At 49.5% G+C, this 21,239-nt stretch overlaps 1 protein-coding gene across 4 annotated transcripts in view; it reads left to right on the top strand.

Annotated features, from left to right (window-relative positions):
* Positions 1-21,239, top strand: part of PECAM1 (platelet and endothelial cell adhesion molecule 1) — a 1,005,718-nt gene that overhangs the window by 489,779 nt on the left and 494,700 nt on the right. For all 4 annotated transcript variants that reach the window (XM_069654996.1, XM_069654995.1, XM_069654997.1 and 1 more), the window contains exon 12: positions 11,837-11,896. In XM_069654996.1, the coding sequence (XP_069511097.1) occupies positions 11,837-11,896 (60 nt within the window). The remainder of the gene's footprint in view (positions 1-11,836; positions 11,897-21,239) is intronic.

The following is a 21,239-nucleotide window of genomic DNA, read 5'->3' as shown; positions in this document are numbered from 1 at the left end:
TCCATGACCTGTCTCAATCCCCCTGTTTGTTTCATCCCGTACACCATGAGGAAACCACGCAGGGGCACCCACAAGACGACGACTGGCCAACCCCCACAAGGCCTGTGGCAAGGCAACATGAGGTGATCAGCCCCTCTGTGACACCACCGCAAATGGGCATGGCCCAGCAGAGGCAACAGTCCCTCGAGCAGATGATTGTGCAACAGCAGCAACTGGCCACGCTCCTCAAGGAGCATGCTGCTGAATGTGGGGGTTCTAAGGCAGCCATTGAAACATCTACTGAGACACTTAGGGCAGAAATGGAGCGAAGTACCGAGACACTAAGGGCACAAATGGAGGGAAGCACCGAGGGCCTGAGGGGACAAATGGAGAGAAGCACCGAGAGCCTGAGGGGACAAATGGAGAGAAGCACCGAGAGCCTGAGGGGGGAACTGCATGCGACGTCCAAAGACGTATGTGGTGAACTTGCCGCTGTGCGCCGTGTGCACACTGAGCTCACACAAACCCTTAGGGACATGCATGGACGTGAGCAGGCAGAGACATCATCCGTTGCAAGTTCCGTCCAGGGCAGCCCCCAACGTAGATCTGGGAGGAACCTGCGCTCCACAGGCAGGGGTGCCCCTGATACCCGGAGAGGGGGCTTGCAATAGGGTCTGCCCACTGACAATGAGCATCTTTGGACACTGGTGTTCGGGGGGAGGTAGGAGGGTGGAGGGGGTGTGTTGGGCATATTTGGGTGGCGGGTCGATTGGGTGTGTAATATCATTTCACATTTGCTATACATTTCTCCATATTCATCCAATGAGATGTGTGGACATTGATTTTTGTGTACGAGGCCTTTCTTGGCGTACAGTCCACATTGTGCATGTTCCAGACACACACAGTGCCACAAGTCCCGTGTCCATGTAACAGCCACCAGGCGTGAGTGCTAGAAGCATGCATCTATGAGATTCTGACGAATTTCACGGGCCTCCTGTGCCTCGCGGACTCCTTGAGGTGCTGCCACATCCCCACCCTCACCATGACCATCTTCAGGTGCTTGCAGTTCTGCGTCAGGGGGCATGGCCACATTTCTACGTACGCACATGTTGTGTAGCATGACACATGCCATGACCATCTTTGCAACCTTCTCATGGCGGTACAGGAGTGCCCCGCCAGACCTGCTGAGGCAGCGGAAAACGAGCCTTCAGTAGGCCGAATGCCTGTTCTATGACTACACGGGTACGTAAGTGGGCATGGTTGTAGTCCTCCTCATGCTGGTTCTGTGGGTTCCGGATTGGTGTAAGGAGCCATCTCTTCAGTGGATGCCCGGCATCACCTGTATGTGGACAATAAAGGATGTTTGTGGAATGACATTGCTACGTACGCATCCCCCCCCCTTCCTGCCAGGTCATTGACGCATCACGTACCCCACATTCTCATGCATTGAATGAGACTCACCGAGTAGCCAGGATCGGTGCCCTGCGTGTCGCTCCATGTAGCGTGGTATTGTAGAGTTCCTCAAGACCATAGAATCATGGGTTGATCCTGGAAATCGGGCACAACAATGTGTAAAGATCCTGTTGGAGTCACACACCATTTGTACGTTGATAGAATGATATTGTTTCCGGTTGCGGTACTGGACCTCCATGGCATGTGGGACAACCAATTCCACATGGGTGCAGTCGATGGCACCAATGCAACCCGGTATGCCGCCAAGTGCATGGAATCCCACTTTTGTGTTTGTAATCTCCTGCTCCGAGCGTGGTAAAGAGATGTAGTCGTCTGTGTGCTTCAGGAGGGCATCAAGCACTTGGAATAGTGTCCGTGACAATAGTGGCTGTGAAATGCCATGCAACTGTCCGACTGTGTGCTGGTAGGTGCCTGTGGCCAGGAAGTGGAGTACAGACACCACCTTCAGTAGGGGTGGGATGGCGGTTGGGCTATCTATCATGCTGACAAGGTCAGCATGTGTCATGTTGACAATGACGGTTATGGTGTCCCGGTCCAAACGGTAGAGGGTGTGGATCTGCTCAGCAGTGAGGTTGAACGGATTTGCTCGGAGGCGTGGGATTGCGGGCTGCCTGCGTGGTGGTAGTGGCTGTGCTGGTGGGCCTTGCTGCCCCTGCCTTGCCCTCCTCCTCCTCCTGCGTCTCCTCTGTGCGGCCGGTTGTTGTAGTTGTTGGTGTTCGTCTTCTTCTTGAAGTTGGAGTACTTGCAGTGCTATCAGGTCCCCCAGGCCCAACATCGCTAGTCCTGCCGGTAGCATTTTGGAGTGGGTGTGGTTGTGGGAGGGGGTTGGGTGTGCAATTTATGTGTTTTCAGGCTGTATAGCCTCCACCTGTGGTGATTCATTCCACCTGTGCCAGCTGCAATAACTTTTGGGCGAGCACGTCCCGCACACAACGCTGCAATTTGACGCATAGCATCTTGCAATTACAATCATGTATTTAATCCCGATGGCAATGAAATATTGGTTTATATGTTAATTCTGCTATGGTCCCATTGTTTCACATACTATATTTGCAGTCGCGAACAAACTTGTGAAGGGTCAGTGGAATGTAGTACTCGATCAACGGTGGACCCTCATGCAGCACTGTACCGACGTTCACCGACGGGCGGGGAGTCCCATTAGTGATTGAAGCCAGTTACCATTTTCACACACAGCCGCACTGCATAGATGTATTAGTGAATTCAAGCGTTCACAGATGCCTTTTCGACGTGATGTTGCAAATGAGGAATTCGAAGGACAGCGCTTTTGGTTTTCAACTAGTGGCGAGGAGACGCCCACAGGTCTGACTGGAAATATAACGTTCTATTGTTGAATGTCCTTGGGACAGGGCCCATGACGAGAATGCAATGATTGATATGAATTGAATGGGATGCGCAATAGCGTAGTTGACGATAAGGCAGGACGTTCCCAAATACATGTTACTTCACTACACTAGAAATCCGGGCAGGAGCACAGTGGATTTTGCAGACTGCATTACGCACAGACTCAATGGAAATTTCAAATGTTATGTGAGTAAATATTCAGGCGTTTTTATACCGGGATGAGGGAATGATGAATGGATGCATGGACAGATGATTTAATTGAGAGTTTGCCATGTACATGGCTTTTTGGAATCTATCCCCTTCCCCTGCGCTATGTGATGCAAAGCTGCCATAGTGGGACCATCGTCTATCTGCCCTTGTTGAACCCTCCCTCTCTCGACGCGCCTTCAGACACTTGTGTCTATGCACGTTACTAATCCCATCTAATGGATTCTGTTTTAACAGACGCATGCACACAAACACTTGTTTGTAATAGTGTATTCACCTCGTTTTATATCGTTATGATTCACAAGTGATTTTTGGGTGAAATTGATCCTTTTGAGTGGGCTAGCATGCATATGGTTGTAGATTTAGTGTGTTGAATGAAGTGAGTAATACATATGAAGTTCGGATGCCCATACTATTATTTTTTTTTCATTTGGGTGACAGGTATCTCCTCCCCTTTTGCCGCTGCCATCTGTACGCCACTCCTGCAGATGGCTTTTACAGTCGACACCTGCAGCTTCGAGTTAATCAGTGGAGCACCATTACGATCTTATGGGACGATCGCCAATGGGCCACATGCCCTTACGCAGTACTAGTGGCTAGGAGCAACATATCGACCCTTCAGCTGGACTAGTGCCTACTTCATGGGATGGCCCTGCGGTTCTAGGCGCTTCCATGTTGCCTTTTTGACCGTAAATGTAGCCCCTGTGTACCATGAAGGAACAGGGCGTCACACAAGAAGTAGCTGGTCATTTATTGCAGATGCAGCCCACAGTAATGAAAATTATTTGGGAGTTTATGAGCAAATAGCTGTATGGGCTTGGTGATTTTGATGTGCATTAAATGTATATTCAGATATTAACCGTGTAGCGTTATTCTTTGCTAGTAATGTAGCATATTCCGATTTGTGGCGCGATGTATTGTGAGATGATCTGCATTGGGTTCCGGCTTCTGAGTAGAGTTGTGTGGTACTGTACTGGCCGCGTTTGCCTACGAAGCCCAGTAAGGTCAGGGATGGGGCTGCCATTATGACTGTTTTTATGCTGTCATGCTCAGGGGCGGGGGATTAGCTTTTGTGCAACAGATGCCGGTCAGCCAGGTGGATTGGTGGAATGATGGGATTATCAGAAAATGGCTGGTCACAGGTGCCTGTGTTTGCGTGCGTTTCTTGGAGGGAGACTGAGGTCAGGTCCATTGGTGTTGCTTCTGTATTCGTGCCATCTGTGCCCTACAGCTCCCATTGGCCCCTCTTGAGATGAGCCTGGCTGCTCAGTCACTCTGCCAACTTGTGTGGTACATGCTTGTGCTGATGGTTGGTTTGTCTACTGGCAGGAGTACAGGGCTGGTGCAGTCTCCCTCAGGATACTGCTTTGAATGTTGATTTGCACTGGTGGCAAGCGATGGGGGACTATTGTTGTTTTGTCTCATGGAATATTTCAGTTCATTTTGTTGTACTTGAACCTTCAAATGCCTGTGCTGCATCAGTACGGCAATGGTGACATGCCAAATATGGATGGCCACTCACAAGGCACTTGGAGCCCCTGCATGCATTTGTTCGTTGGCATGCATGGGTGACTTGTTCATTTCACTGGTTGCATAGTGTGACTACATTGCGCCTACGAGGAGTTGTGCAATGTGGGCAGGGAGTGGAGTACAGGCACTCAGTAGGGCCATTTACGGTTGGTTCGCGATGCCGTAATTCTCACCATGGCGGAATGGTACTTTCCGCCATGCTTGATGGCGTTAAGTAAATGTCCGCTAGGGTCAGAATTCGCGTACCGTTGCGCCATGGCGGAAATTACGGTTTTGCAAGGCGCGCGTGCGCGTACTTGGTGCAGTTAGCGTTGGCGTTCACTACGGTGTCGCTAATGGCATCGTACTTTACGGTGACGGGTCATAATCGCAACGGGCGGTATTCGATGGCGGTATTACATTTCCGCCATCGTTTTTCGAATTCCGCCAGGGTCGTAATGAGGGCCATTGTAATATCGAACAGGAACTCTCTGCTTTTCTTCCTACATTGCTACCAATTGTTTTCCCCACTAACTCATCTCCTACATAAATTGTAAAAATATGCCACCAAAAGCAGCACTGAATCTATTTTACCAACCTAAAGCAAGTTCCCAAAAGGTCACTGTCTGCACAGCTGTGCTTCTGTCTAGGCTGGACAATTGAAACAGGCTCTTTTTAAATCTGCCCGCTTTTACTCTCTGCCCTCTGCAACTCACCCAGAAGAGGACTGCGCGACTTGGCCTTGGCCTCAAGCCCAGAGATGGAATCTCTCCTGCACTGAAATGTCTGCAGTAGCTCCCAGTGGCTGCGAGGAATAAGGTGAAAACCCTCTGCATTATGCACAAGGCCTTCTGGGACCTGGGACCTCAATACCTTCAATTCTCACTTCCTATATATCTCCCTGCTCAAGCTCTTCCCTCATCCGCCTCCAACTCTCTCAGGGTCAGTCACTTCTGCAAGCTACCAGTTGGTGGTAGATGTCTTTTTATGGCTGGGGCCTCCCTCTGCAACAGCCTCCCTGCCTCCCTGAAACTTGAGGAGAACCATTGCCGGGTCCAGAAGCACCTCAAAGCCTTTCTCTTTGCGTCTGCTTTTTCGCTGTGTGGTGCAGGCCTTGGCTTTTGGGTGCATGGCCTACGGCCTATGGCCTTTGGCCATGCACCGAATAGTCTAGGCCTTGGCCACACCCACAGCAACAAGGCAGTTTTGACTGCATCTCAGCATCCAAAATCATCCAGACTGGCACCCATCACACCTTTGACCATGCATACAAGAGTCTACTGCTTGCCCACACCCATCACAATATAATGTAGCCATGCATGCGAACATGTGGCCGGAAACCACAATCCACAAATGTATCATAGGCAGCAGTACTTCCACCCAACCCCAGCACCATAACACAGCAATGCATGCAAAAATATAACAGTTAGCAGATACCAAAAACATACCGCTGCCTTCACCACCCCTACCCCCTTCCATTCACAAAGTATTATGTCACAGGCAACCAAACCACACAATCTTCACAACATTAGGCTTACTCCCAGGAAGCTACAGAAACCAGAATATCCAAGCACATACAAGATTCACTTCAACCCTACCCTCTTCTATACTGACAGTGTTCCAACACTGCACCCAGTGGGCACACTGCAAGACTTTTCACTCCACAATCTCCAGCCGTACACGAAAACCGTAGGATGTTCTAAAAATGACTGCACCCATGGAATGAACAATATATGCATGTCAGCGCACTTCTGGTGCTCTATGCAAAGTAAAATGTGCTCCACAACCATTCTTTAAAGGTGACCATCATCTGAGAGATGCAGTCAAAGCTGCATTGCTGCGGTGGGTGTGGTGAAGGCCGTGACTTTTGGGTGCATGGCCTACGGCCTACGGCCATGCACCCAATAGTCTAGGCCTTGGCCACACCCATTGCAATGTAATCCAGCCATGCATGGCAACATGTCACCAAGTACCACAATCCACACATGTACCGTAGCCACCGGCACTCCTACCCAATCTCTGCACGGTTATACAGGTATGCATAAAAAGATGCACCTTTTAGCAGAATCTACAAACTTAACACAGCTTCCGGCACCCCTACCCACTTTCATTCACATACAATGGTGTTACTGCCAGCCGAACCATCCAACAGTATATGCATGTCAGCTGACTTCTGGTTCTCTATCACGTCTAAAATTTGCTCCACAACCATTCTGTAAAGGTGAGCACCCTCTGACAGATGCAGTCTAAACTGCATTGCTGCGGTGCGTGTGGACAAGGCCTAGATTATTGGGTGCATGGCCCATGGCTTACAGCCTTTGGCCATGCACCCATTAGCCTAGGCTTTGCCCACACCCACCGCAACTTAATGCAGCCATGCATGGCAACATGTGCCCAAATACCACACTCCACACACGTACCACAGCCACCGCAGTGCTACCCAACCTCTGCATTGTAACACAGCTATGCAAGGAAACATGTGACAGTTAGCAGAATCTACAAACATAACACAGCCTCCAGCACCCATACCCACTTTCATGCAGATAGTATGGCTCCCAGCACTCTATTCAGTACACAAAATCAATACCTCATACAGCAGTGCAGTAGTCAGCACCCCCCGCAATGGACACTACCCAATCCTATGTGATATGCAGTTTAACCTGTATCCACTTCTATGCCCACACTATTGAAGAATTACGCCCAATTCACACACTGCAGTATCCATGCACATAGAAGATGCACTTCAACCTTACACTCTTCTATACTGACAGTATTCCAACACCGCACTCAGTGCACACACTGCAGAACTGTTTACTCCATGAGCTGCAGCCAAGGAGTAAACAGTGTAGGATGTGCTAATAAGCACCACACCCATCGAATGAACAATGTAGGCAATGCTGAGGAACCACACACAGAAGGCAACCATGTCAAACCTAATTGCAACCACGGCACATAGTTGTCGGTGCAAGGCCTCCATCCGTGCAGCTTACCACATGCAAAACACTGCAATACACAGTGGGCCTCATTAGGACCCAGGCGGTAAGGGGTTTACGGCGGCGTAAACAGCGCCGACCCTTACCGCCTGATTCCGAGGTCCCTTAGCGCCATGGAGGTTTTAACACCTGCTTTTAGCAGGTGTTAAAATCCATGGCGCTAAGGGACCTTGTTGTTAATTACGCCACCGTAATTTACGGTGGCGTAATTAACGCCTTCCCCACTCCCATTATGCCCTATGGGGCAAAAATGGGAATGGGGAAGGGTAAATGGGTTAATGGGGACTTACCGCCCCACTCACCTCGGAATGGGGCGGTAAGTCCGCCAACCACCATGGCGTAAACGTAGTTTACGCCATGGTGGTAAAGGTACGACCCAGGCGGTAACTTACCGCCTGGGTCGTAATGAGGCCCAGTATCTTAAAATGTGCATATCATGTCCGATGCACTCTCCGTCTGCAATTGAGCTCCCACCAGTCACCATGCAAAGAGGTGTCCGCAGCAGCTATCCTGCAGTAACGAAGTCTGCCTGCATTCAGCACACACGGTAATACCCTCTGCCGAGACCTGCGAATTTGCGCTGTAGGCACGGATAATGCAGGTACATACACGTTTTTGTTCACCTATTGACATATCTCATATGCACCACTTCTCACTCTTCCACCCTTTCCATCCCTTCTTCCCACCACCACATGCCGTACTCTATTCAGTGCACAAAAGCGGTATCTCATAGTGGAGTACAGTAGGCAGCACTCCGCGCAATGGACACTACGCAATCCTATGGAATATGGAGTTCACCCCTATCCACTTCTATGCACACACTATTTGAATATGGCACCCACTTCATACACTACATTATCCATGCACATAGAAGATGCACTTCAACCCTACCCTCTTCTATACTGACAGTATTGCAACACTGCACTCAGTGCACTCACTGCAGAACTGTTCACTCCAGTAGTTGCAGCCATGGAGTAAACACTGTAGGATGTGCTAAGTAGCACCACACCCATGGAATAAACAATGTATGCAATGATGACGAACCACACACAGATGGCAACAATGTGAAACCTAATTGCAACCACGGCACATAGTTGTCGGTGCAAGGCCTCCATCCATGCATGGAATGGGCTACGGGTTTACCACACGCAACAAACCGGAGTACACGCTATCTTACAATGTGCATGTCATGTGCAATACACTCCCCTTCTGTAAATGAACTCCCACCAGTCACCACGGATAGAGGTCTCTGCACCAGCTATCGTGCGGTAACGAAGCTGTCTGCATGCAGCACACATGGCAGTCGGCTGTGCAGAGACCCGCGCATTGGCGCTGTACACACGGATACTGCAGCCACATCAACATCTTCGTTCACCTATTGACATATCTCAGATGAATCACTTCTCACTCCCCCACCCTTTCCATCCCTTCTTCCCACTGTCACATGGCGTAATATATGTTTTGCAATGCACTCCCCGTCTGCCATTCAGCTACCACCAGTCAGCACGGTAAGAGGTTGCAGCACAAGCTATCGTGTCCTAGCGAAAGCTGCCTACATTCACCACATATGGTAGTCGCCTGTTCAGGGACCGGCAAATTGGTGCAGTACGCATGGATACTGCAGGCACACCACCCTCTTTGTCCACCTAATAATCACAAATCTCAGATGAACCACTTCTCTCTCCCCCACCCTTTCCATCCCCTCTTCCCACCACCATATGGCGTACATTCTGTATGCCAGTCCCTTTCGGCGCTGCACTGTCCTCCGATACATCATGGCAGCGTTTCCCAAAAATGTTGACGCACAGCATACTTCCCTTCAGCCAACCACCGGCCGGGTCCAAAGTTCGCTGACAGCACAGCGTACTGCAAGCCAAGGAGACTTCTGTCAGCGGAACGAACAGGGAAATGGGTAAGCGGAGCGGAGCCAGATAGCACTAATTTTTTGAGACGTACATTTCAGTTCTTTGCAACAAAAGTACTGGTCGGATTTCCACTAAACACACAAAAGCACGCTTTCTGGCCCAAGCCCTATTTGGTGCAAATCCGTCCAGCCGTTCAGGCTGTAGCCGTGTGCAAAGTTTTCGCCTATTCAGTCTACGGAAGAAAAAAAATGTGGGACTCTCCTATAAAATTCAGAGCGGGCCATATACTTTTTTTGCAAAGTTTGGTGAGGATTCCTCCAGGGGGAGCGAAGTTATAAGCCACTGAATAAGTGGTCTTCCTATGGGTTTAGCAACTTAACCATAACTACAGGGCTGCTACCGGGGGGCGTGTAATTATATATGGTGACAGTCATACAGTTAAGGTGAAACTAAGATCCCGGGACTTCGCTAAAATTATTTTGCTAATAACTTTTTTGATTTGTTTGACATATCTGTATTACATTTTCCAATTACATTTTCTTCCCTGGGCCATCGAAATTTGGAAAGTTATGTGCAAATTCTTGCCACGGCTTAAAAATGATAAAGCATTGAATAAAAGTGTTGTTCACACCCTTAGCATTTTTTTTAACAGAGCAGAAAATGTGCATTCATTGAACGGACGCAGAGCATGAACTGCTGAATGGATTTGCTTCATATTTTTAAAAAAAGGGCATCATGCAGGGCAGATGTTCCTCTTGGCGACATATGGCACATTTGTTTAGTAGATCTCCCATGGTGCATTGCAGCAACTGAGGCTTTTCAGAAATGAAATGGTGTATTTTTTTCTATTGATTTTAGCCATTCCTGCAGTAAATGTGTAGTAAATTCACACAAGAACCAAAGGGGCTTACGAAAAGCTATTTTCAAAACATGTGCTTAAACACCAAATATTGCACCCATTCTCTTCACTGCTTCTCATTATCATAAAGTGGGCACTGGCCATAGCCACAAGCAATGATCAGTGAGCCACAGACCCATAATGGGGAAAAAATCCTATGGTATGAAACACCCTGATCATTTTGAATAGGACCTCTGTGATGTATGAAAAGAAAAAACTTTCCGAACTCCAGAAAGCTGGAGATGCATCCTGTACTTCGCCAGCAAAAATTAGCAGATGTACAATGATGGAATTACTGATCTTGATAAATACGCCAAAATGTCCTGGAGCTCCATAGACTTCAAAAATGGGACACTAACTCCAAACATATTGAATAGACACATTTGTAGTGAACGCTAATATACATTTATCATAACCATTCACGCTTTGTTGGAGTAAAATAGCCACTGGGTCTGACTGTGAAGTGGCCTTCAGATAGCCAGGCGGTACCTGGGGCATGGCCAAAGGGCATGTCTAGGGCAGTGTGGCCAGTGTGGCCAGTGTGGCTACAGCCTTGAACAGTGGCACAGAAACATGCTTTGGCCAGGCCCAGTAGCTGATTTGAATGCCTTGGCAAAGGCAATGTGTCAGCAGGCCATGGCTGTCATCAGCATGCTTCATTTTCCAGTGATGTCATCATTGATGTAATACATGTTATCAGTGATGTCATCCAGTGTTGTCATGGGTTGCACAACAGGGTCTGGCTTCCAACACTTGCTGAATTGCAATGGTTTTGTTACATGAAACCATCCCATTTACATCACTACAACAAAGAGAATTGTGTTCGGTCTCTGGGGGATTACTAAAACATGGGTGATGCTGATGTCCTAGGAATTGGCTTAGTCTGTGTCTTAATTCGTAGGGGTTACAATGCGCTTGATGTACGCCGTTCTCTGTAAAAGATACACTGGGGATACAACAAAATATGCTCGCTTTGTTAAGAATTGATAGATTTGGATAGAGCTTGTATACTTTCTTGATTTTTTTACAGAAGGCCGCTAAAATCAGCTCGTCTTTCAATAACACTACTTTTGTGCCTAATTCATTCATCTGAATTTGCTTCTGTGAAGAGTAAATCCAGTTGAAAAAGTGCTGCTTCTCAATCACAACATAGGCTTCCAAAAGCATGATGTGCTAAATGTACAGATTTAACATGAACACAGGGATACATGCTTATTTTCATATGGCCTTTAGGGCCACTATCATGATCCGGAAAATGACTGACCAATCAGGGTTACTCCTTTGATTTAAAAGCGATATGGACTCTCTGTGAGGCCAAGTTCTATAGAAAAAAGAAGCCAAGTATTGCCCTGTAGATTTGGACGTGATCCTCAGCTTATCCCAGGATGTATGGGAAACGAAGACAGAAATCACGGTCGAGGGGGGTTATCTACAATGCTCACCTGTGAACACTAGTTCAAATCTTTAATTTGATCATTTATCAAATGTAATCTATACATGTCTATGTTTTTGTGTTGTGATTTCATCTGAATTTGCATGTACATTCTCAGTTCCAGGACACAATAAAAATGGCGAGAATCACATTGAAGCATCCACAGAAGAAAAGAAAGGTAAATAATTGAACACATTCATTATAATTAAAGCATGCATTTTATATATACAGTCGATCACCAAGGCTGCCAATATTACCTTGTTTACAAACCCTGGGAGGTAGCTACATGGTCCTCACTGCACCAACGCTGTGCTCGGCAAGCCACTACAGCAAGGGCAATGCCCTATTGGTACCGAGGAACATGGAGGACATTAGCAGGGCACAGAATGATGGTAGCAGCATTCAACAAGGAACCACCATCTTTTGTGGCATTGGATGTGTGTGGCAGCGGCACACTCAGTTGCTGCGCTTGCTCAGGTACTAGTCATCTACGGACGACCAAAAGAAGATTCCATTTCTAAAAAGGTTGCTACAGAGATGGTTAGCCCATGTTTTTAAAACAAATAATAAAATGTTGAGCGTCTATCCACTGAAATGTACACCTCTGATGAAAAAACATTCATCCCCAAACATAACTCAGCGACCTTAGTAAGCATGTGGATTTAGAGTGTAGCAAAATGTTGGCAGCTTAGTCTGTGCCTTCCTTCAAAAGATTCCAGAGAGGCAATTGTTACCACTGATAACAACACATTTTACCCTGAAACGAGAGAGACACGAAAAGGACCCCGTTGCTACTATAGATACTTGAGGAGAACCATCTCCGGTTCTGAAAGCACCTCAAGACCTTCCTCTTTGCTTCTGCCTTCGCTCCCCCTCTCCCCTGCTGAACTGTTCTCTCTTGGCACCGTGCACCTATCCACCCTCTGTCCTCTGGGCCCAAGTACCTGCTCACCCTGCCACCCTCCCACACTGATATGATATGGCATTTGTAATGCGCCTATACACAAGTGCTGCCCCCTAGCCACCCTTGCACTGGGGTCTGTATCTGTACCCATACATCCCTCCTACCCCTTTTCTTCCTGCACTTATCAGACCTACCCTGTCTTCTACTTATACCCAGCCCTTGCCAATTGATGGCTGCACTACCACTGTTGGTTGCCTTTATTATTTATTTATTTATTATTTATCTGTTTCTCCTTTGCTCCGCACTCTTCACTTCTCCCCCTTCCATGCACTTTTCCCCTCCCCCTCTCCCATGCACTTGCGCATTCTCATTGTCACTGGGCCTAGTAAGATTGTTGTTTTGTTCTCCCCTGTTCCCCTCCCTTGCCTTGTCACGCTCTGAAACACTTGTGTACGAGCGCGATAGAAATAAAATATCAATATCAATAGATGCTGCCTATAGGAAACAGTAGGTTATAAGGGAAAAATGAATGGTAACACTAGAAGAATGTAAACTACATTTTAAAAAATGTTAAACTTTTCATAAAAGAATTGGACTTGGTTAAATAAATATCTGACCATAAAAACAACACTGGTTCTCAATAGCTACTATGTGGTAAAATGGTCGGGGTTGTGAGCTCATCGAATGAATCACTGCCAGAACAGTGGTGTTATTTAGAAACTCTATTCTAAGATGAACAGTTTGTTACACTGGAAATGGAGTTACTATTGACATATGAAACGCCAAGGGCAAGAACGCTTCCTTTATGTATTTATTTATTTAAAGAGTAATAACGTGCTTCAAACAAACAAAAGACCACACGGTTGGTGCAGCAGTCCCATTATTTGGTGCTTTGCAATAGTGGAACAATAAAGCAATAGCTGAGACATAAACCTGGTGTTGATGGGAACATTTAAAAGTGGCTGACACAGACCAATAAAGGCTACATGCGCTTAGTACATAGTAGGCAATTTACATCACACACAAACACATTTAGACAATAGCTGTGCTGAAGATTGGCTTCTGGATAACGGGGATCAAGGAGAAGGAGTGATGTCCGTGACCATCCCTGGTGCTCTTTCTGTAAAAATTCGGTATAATTTAGGGCGGCACCTAAGATCCTGTTTCAATAACTCGTTATAACAGTCTCACTAGAGCAGATTACGCTACCATACGCATGATACACTGCCCCTCACACACAACCTCTCCTTGATACAAAAAATTATATTCAGAAATGTTTTCACCATGGCAGCGTCATTCATATTGTTTCTATAAACTGGACACATTCCTTAGAGAACATTTTAAAAACAAATACTATACTATTAGACATGGTAGGATTTGTGTTGCTTACATTGTAAATATAGGACTACAGGTATCAGAAAGCTAAACTAAAACCATAACAGGATGAGCTACTCACGCATGACATGGAAAAGCTTGAGAGGTCTCCGGAAAATAAGGGAGATTTTTCTGTATGCCATTAAGATTTAAGGGAATTTCAGTATGATATTGAAGGGTCATCAAGGAGATTTTTAAGGCATGCTAGTGAAATTTGAGAGAATCACCAGGATAATTTGGAGGGCACTTCACCAGATTTGGAGGGAACATTGAGGCAGCAAATTATGTAAATGAACTGAGCTCTTCTTGCTGAGGTAAGAAGGTAGGGTATGTGTACATTAATATTAATGGAATGCAACTTGTGGCTGTTTTGCTGGAGGAACATCAGGAAGATTTAGATGGAATATTAGAGGAAATAGTAGTGACATGTTCAAGTCATTCTAGAGAGCTCTGCCGGAATCATCAGGTGCATTTTATTGACACATCCGAGAAATTTGATGGAAACGATAAGGAGAGGTGAACAAGATGTTTTGTTGAGAACAACAGACAGAGACATTTAAGAAATTGGCATAGCAGAGACCCCTGTGGTACGGGGGGGGGCAAGGCGGGCCCGATACTGGCCACTCACCAGTTTCCCCTCAAATTAGAATGGCCCTTTTCTCCAGCATGGGGCCTGGCATGGATTCACATGCTCATGAATATTCCCCGTCCTCAGGCTGGGAATCCTCGGTAAAGAAAAAATCAGTTTTGTTTCTGAACTGTCTTTCTACTATTAACCAATCACTGGTCTCTGGGTCATACTCCCTCCAGCTAATGACTGCCCTCTACCTAAGCCCCTCCTCTGGCAGCCATCTTCAGATTTCTACTGCACGTTCAAGTGTTGGGAGTCCTCGTGCTGTAGCTCTCGGGCTTTTACTGCGTATTGCGTTTTTTCGAAGAGTTTACTCTTATTTTTTCGGTCAATTCGAGCCTGAAGCTCCACCAATTCTTCTTCCGATCAACGGGGACCCGTTTCGGAAATTTCTACGTCCCTCAAGGGTGGATTTTCATCGAATTATGCTTCTTGGAGGATTCCGGAAGACCTTTGAGGCCTACCCAGTTTTGGACATGGCCCAGGACAAAGGAGATTCAATGCCTACTGGATCCAAACTGTTTAGGAACTGGCCAGAATGTGGATTGCAGAACGTCTTTAAGGAGGACGAGCACTCCCGGTGCCTCTACTTCCTACACGCCGACAAGTCGCACGTGGAGGAGAACTGTGCGTTCTGCAAGAACAAGTCCATCCGGACCATGAAGGACCGTCATAAACGACTCGGATGACTGGCTGGAGGCGAAGAGCCCAGCAGCAGGTGAGAAGAAGAAGTCAGAGCGGTCTTCTAAGACCTTTGAGGGCGCTCCGGCAATGGGGGCCCAACAAAAGGCAAAGCACCGCAAGTCCGAGGGCACCAGGTGCGCCGTTGGTTCCGGCTCCTCGGCTGCCAGGCAGGGCGCAATGTCACCGACACCATCATCCACGAGCCAACACTCTGGCTCAGTGAAAAGGAAGTCAGAGAACCCGGGTAAGCATCGGGAGAAGCCCCGGTTGATCCCGATGGAGAAAGCCAACGGGGGGTGAGGCGGTGACCCTCTCCCTAAGTTGAAGGCCTCAGACGCGCCCAAGGTTGTGAAGGCCATTATTCACCCGGCTAAGGCCTTGATTGAAGGTGTTGTGGCGGCCCTGGCAAAGCTGGCGGAGGCTTCCCCAATGGAGACAATCTCCGGGCCTAGAGTTTCCCTGCCACCCCGCAGGGAATCATCTTTCCAGCCTGTCAAGAAGACCCCGTGAAACCCCGGGTCGAGAAAGGGGGGGCACGGTAGCCCTAACAAACTCAGATACCTTCTCCGAGGATGAGCTGGCTGGCGTCAAAGCTATCCTGGACAAGAAAGAAGTTCGAGGAGGTCAGGACCTACGGGAAGGATCCTGACGAGGCGGACGTAGAGAGCGACGGTGGAGGCAACAAGGAGCCGTGGGCCATGGAGGAAACGGAGGACCCCATGCCCCAGCCGACGCTCCCATCGCAACCGATGTCTATGCCACAGGACAACTCAGGATGCACTCTTAATGGCTTTACAGACCCTTACCCCCAGCGGATGATCCAGCGGCGCCTTGACCGTCGGGGAGCCCGCTGAGCAAGCAGAGGCGAGTCCATCCTCCCCTCCAGCCTTCACCCCCATCCCCTTCGCCGAGGGACGAGACGGAGACGGGGACGGAGATGGGGACAGAGTCGGCGAAGACAGAGACTGACGATGGTGGCGACGATGGAATGGAACTCCTGTCACCTCCCGCCCGGGCCCCCCCCCCTGACGAAATTGTCTCTTTTCACGCCATGATCGCCAGAGCCTCTGAGCTTTTCCAGCTGTGCCCCGAGGAACAAAAGAAAGAGGGATTTCTTTACCAACAACGGGAAGCCAAGAAGAAAACGGTACTCAGTCCTGCTGTTGGACGACATATGGGATGAAGGACTGTCCCTTTTAAAGAACCCGTCCACGGTCCCTACGAAGAGAGACCGGTACGAGAAGTACCAGGTCCCGGACTCTACTCCTATGTGCCTCAGGGTGCAACCGACCTTGGATTCTGTAGTCTCTGCGGCAGCCAAGAAGAAGGCGACAGGGGCGACGGCATCATCCTCCACTTCCCCGCCGGACAGCGAGGGAAAGAAGCTAGACGCCATGGGACGTCGAGTCATCTCATCGGCAGCAACCACCATCAAGGCGGTAAACGCCCTCGCGACCGTGGCCGCTATGATAGGGAGCTGTTTTTCAAGATCGCCCTATCCTGGACTTCCTCCCGGACGACAAGAGGGCAGAAGCCCTGGAAATCCTGCAAGAAGGCGAGGTGGCGTCGGATCACGCCATCACGGTAGCGACGGACATCGCCGATACCGGATTTCGTCAGATGGGCAACGGTGTTTGCCTGTGCTGGCGCGGTTGGCTCAGGGCCACCGACTTCCGTCAGGACGTGCAGACCAGGGTGCTGGACATGCCCTTCGACGGAAACAACTTGTTCGGGAAAGCGGTGGACGAGAGTCTGCAGGCCATCGAAGCAGACACTGAGACGACTCTCCATCAACAACGGCTGTCCTTTCGGACCACCGGAGGCAAATCCCAAGGTGCCTCCAAAGGATTCGGCGACAGTTAATCGTCGTACCACCAAGCTGCCCGTTCCTCGTTGCAGGAAGCTTACAGAGGCCGGTGGATACCGTTGTCGCCGCCAAGGAGCCCAAGGTGACAAGGCCTCGGCGAAACAGGACTGAACCGGCTGTGACGTCGGGCCCCCACCTAAGCACCCTAGTGGGAGGCTGGCTGACAAACTTCGTCGCCGTGTGGGAGTCCATCTCCACCGACCGTTGGGTGCTGGATGGCCTGGCCCACAGGCACACTCTGGAATTCCAAAGGAAGTGCCCCCGTTTCCCACCTGTGGTCAGGAAAGAAAACCACGTTCCACAGCTGCTTCTGGAGGTACGAGCCATGCTGAGAAAGGGCGCGATAGAACTCGTCCCAAAGAGGCTCCGGGGCTCTGGAGTATACTCGTGGGACTTCCTCGGCCGAAAGAAGACCGGCGGCTGGCGGCCCATCCTGGACCTTCGACACCTCAACAAATACATCAAAGCACAGAAGTTCTGGATGATTACCCTTCAGCATGTGCTGGGACAGCTGGAGGAAGCGACTTTCTATCATCGCTGCACTTGGACGATGCTTACTTTCACATCCCCATACACAAAGGACATCGAAAGTTCCTACGTTTCGTGGTTCAAGGGCGGCACTACCAGTCCAAGGCCCTGCCCTTCGGGTTGAAGTCGGCGTCAAGGGTCTTTACCAAGTGCCTGGCACCGGTAGCGGCGCGGCTGCGCCTGCAGGGGATCCACATATACCCCTACATGGACAATTGGCTCATCCTAGCAGGGTCAAGAGAACTCGCCGTCGACCACACAGCGAAGACCGTCTGCCTGCTCACGGAGCTGGGATTCTCGATCAACTTTTTGAAGTCCCACTTGGTACCGTCGCAGGACACCCTGTTTCTGGGAGCCAGACTCAACACAGTGGCGCGGTTGGCTTCACCGTCAGAGGAAAGGACGAGGGCGATCCTATTCAAGGTACAACGGCTGTTGACCATGGAAGTGGCCAGAGTGAGGTCCATCAAGTCCCTGCTCGGCATGATGTCATCGTGCATCTACCTAGTGCGTCTGTGCAGGTTGCGGATGCGGCCATTGCAGGAGTTCCTCGACGCCTGTTGGATGCAAGCGACGGGAAGCTTCGCAGACAATATCCCACTCAGCAAGACTTTCCATCAATTGATCTGGTGGTGGGGCACCCGCACGCATCTCGCGGCGGGCATGGACTTCCAGACCCCGGCGCACCAGGAAACGGTGATGACAGACGCCTCCCTGGAGGGATGAGGAGCACACACCGGAGATCTCCACGCAAGAGGCCTTTGGCTCCCGGAGGAGAGGTCCCTGCACATCAACGTCCTGGAGCTCCGGGCCATGTTCTGGGCCCTCAGGTCTTTCTTTCCATCCCTCAAGGGCAAAGTGGTATGGGTTTTCACCGACAAGCCCACCACAATGTTCTACATCCGGAAGCAAGGAGGTACCAGATCCCCAGCCCTATCCAAGGAAGCACAGGATCTGTGTCACTGGGCCGTCACCCAGGGGATGTTCCTGGTACCCTTTCATCTGGCAGGAGTGAAAAACATTGTCGCCGGGAGCTGCGCTCTTGCCACGAGTGGGAACTTCGGCAGGATCAAGTGGATCTCCTATTCCGACGGTGGCACAATCCTCAGATCGATCCGTTCGCAACGGCGACAAACACCATTTGCCGGAGTTTCGCCAGCAGGTTTCCCCAGCCGGAGAGCATGGGCGATGCATTCTCCTTCCCCTAGGACGGCCTGTTCCTGTATGTGTTCCCACCGTTGCCTTTGCTTCTGTGACTCATCAGTCAACTCATACGGTCCCGGTGCAGGATGATCCTCGTCGCACCGGCGTGGCCGAGGCAGATATGGTTCCCGGACATTCTGGACATGTCAGCGTCCCCCCCAGTCAAACTGCCCACGGACGCAGATCTTCTCGCCAGGGAAGGAGGCAATCCTACATCACGACCCGGGATCGCTGAACCTGCAGGCCTGGCTCCTGCAGCACTAGAGTTCAGAGGCTATGACATCCCGGCAGAATGCAAGGAAGTTCTTGCAAAGGCCATGGCATCCTCGACTCTTAAGTGCTATGGACATAAGTGGAAGAGGTTCTCGGTCTGGTGCCGTGCAGAGGAGATCAACCTTCTACAGATCACTGCCCCTCAAGTACTGCTGTACTTGCTGTCGCTGGCCAAAGTGGGGCTGGCACATTCCTCCATCAAAATCCATCTGGCCGCTATCTCCCGCTACACCAGAACTCCGGGGCGGTCGTCGCTGTGGTCCCATCGCCTGGTGAAGTTCCTGAAGGGACTGTTCCCCTCGTTCCCGCCGGTGAAAGCCCCGCCACCGGCGTGGGAGCTCACCGTAGTGCTGACCAGGCTGATGAGTCTGCCATACGAGCCCTTGCTTTCGGCACCGCTGAAGTTCCTATCAGGGAAGACAGCTTTTCTTGTGGCCATCACCTCCGCACGAAGAGTGGGAGGGATCCAGGCCCTGCCCTGTAAGCCTCCATATCTGACATTCCACGAGACGAGGGTAGTGCTGAGGTCACAACAATCCTTTATGCCCAAGGTGCCATCGGACTTCCATTTCAACGAGCCCTTGGTGTTAATTGTTTTCTTCCCGTCGCCTTTGCCGCCGGCTGAGAGGACTTTGCACTCGCTGGATGTGGCTAGAGCGCTGAAGTTCTACGTGGACTGCACAAAGAGTTTTCGAAAGACATCACAAGCTGTTTGTGAACTTTGGCCCTGTGAACCAAGGGAAGGCCCTCTCGAAGGCTTCCATTTCCAGATGGTTCTCCGGCTGCATCATGCACTGTCACCGGTTGGCAAACCGACCGTTGCCCTGCCGTCCGAGAGCCCATTGGACCAGAGCGATCACTGCTACTACGGCGTTCCTATCTGTTGTGCCCCTGCTGGACATCTGCAGGGTTGATACGTGGAGGTTGACGCACACCTTCACTGCGTCGACCGGGATTCCAGGGAGGAGTTCAGAGTCGGCCAGGCAGTGCTGCGCAACCTGTTCGCTTCAAGGTGAGCCTGGTGAGGTGGTAAGAGATGCTTAAAGTTGAGTTGTTGTAATGCTTAATGTTGAGCCTTGCCACCTCCCGTGGTTGTGCATGTTTGTACTACTATGTATTCTTGTATTCATGAGCATATGAATCCATGCCAGACCCAAGCTGCAGAAGGAACAAGTTACTTACCTGTAACTGTTGTTCCCCAGCATGGGTCTGGCATGGATTCACATGCAAACCCTCCCTCCAACCCCTCTATGGCTTTTCTCCTGGTCCTCCTGCCACTTTACGTGCTACCAAATCTGAAGATGGCTGCCAGAGGAGGGGCTTAGGTAGAGGGCAGTCATTGGCTGAGGGCAGTATGAACCAGAGACCAGTGATTGGTTAATCGTAGAAAGACAGTTCAGAAACGAAACTGAAACTGTTTTTTTTCTTTACCGAGTCTTATTATGTGCAATGACCAATGTATAAATGTTTTTTCCAAACTGATCTTTCCTGGTTTCAATTTCCCCTCTCCTTACGCTTGGGGTTCTTCGTTTGCCATACAACATAACCACTCACAGATTCAATCTGTAATAACCCTTGTTACCCGAGGGTGCCCATACGAGGTGGGTTAAGAAGGGCAGGCTCTGCAGGACAACCATGCCCTCTCTTTCTCATTGACTTACACAAAAATCACCTTACTCCACATGCTGGACCAACCCCATCTTTTTCTCGAAGACACGCGGATATAAGTGACATAAATGTATATGAGCATATATCCTACTGCATACTTCTGTTAGTCTTAATCAATGGAGACGGTTGGTGTTTTTTGAGATCATATTTTATTATTTTTTATTGTAATTATTTGCTTAAATTTACCTCTTCCAAAATACCTCCCATCTTTCAATACGAGGCGGTTTCCTTGGAATTTAATTAACCTTGCAATTGCACTGACTTTTCTGCCGTGTATACACACCTAAAATGGCGGACGCATAATTCCGCAAGCGCAGCCGCGCATGCTGATGCACAGACGTGTCTGCCAATATCCTTGGCAGCGCGCGAGAAAGCCGGCAGGCTCTAGT

Source organism: Ambystoma mexicanum, chromosome 3q (genome assembly GCF_040938575.1).
Source record: "Ambystoma mexicanum isolate Mex_15411 chromosome 3q, UKY_AmexF1_1, whole genome shotgun sequence".
In the NCBI taxonomy this organism is placed as follows: Eukaryota; Metazoa; Chordata; class Amphibia; order Caudata; family Ambystomatidae; genus Ambystoma; species Ambystoma mexicanum.
Note: the sequence above shows the minus strand (reverse complement) of the source record. Positions and strands in the feature narration are given on the sequence as shown.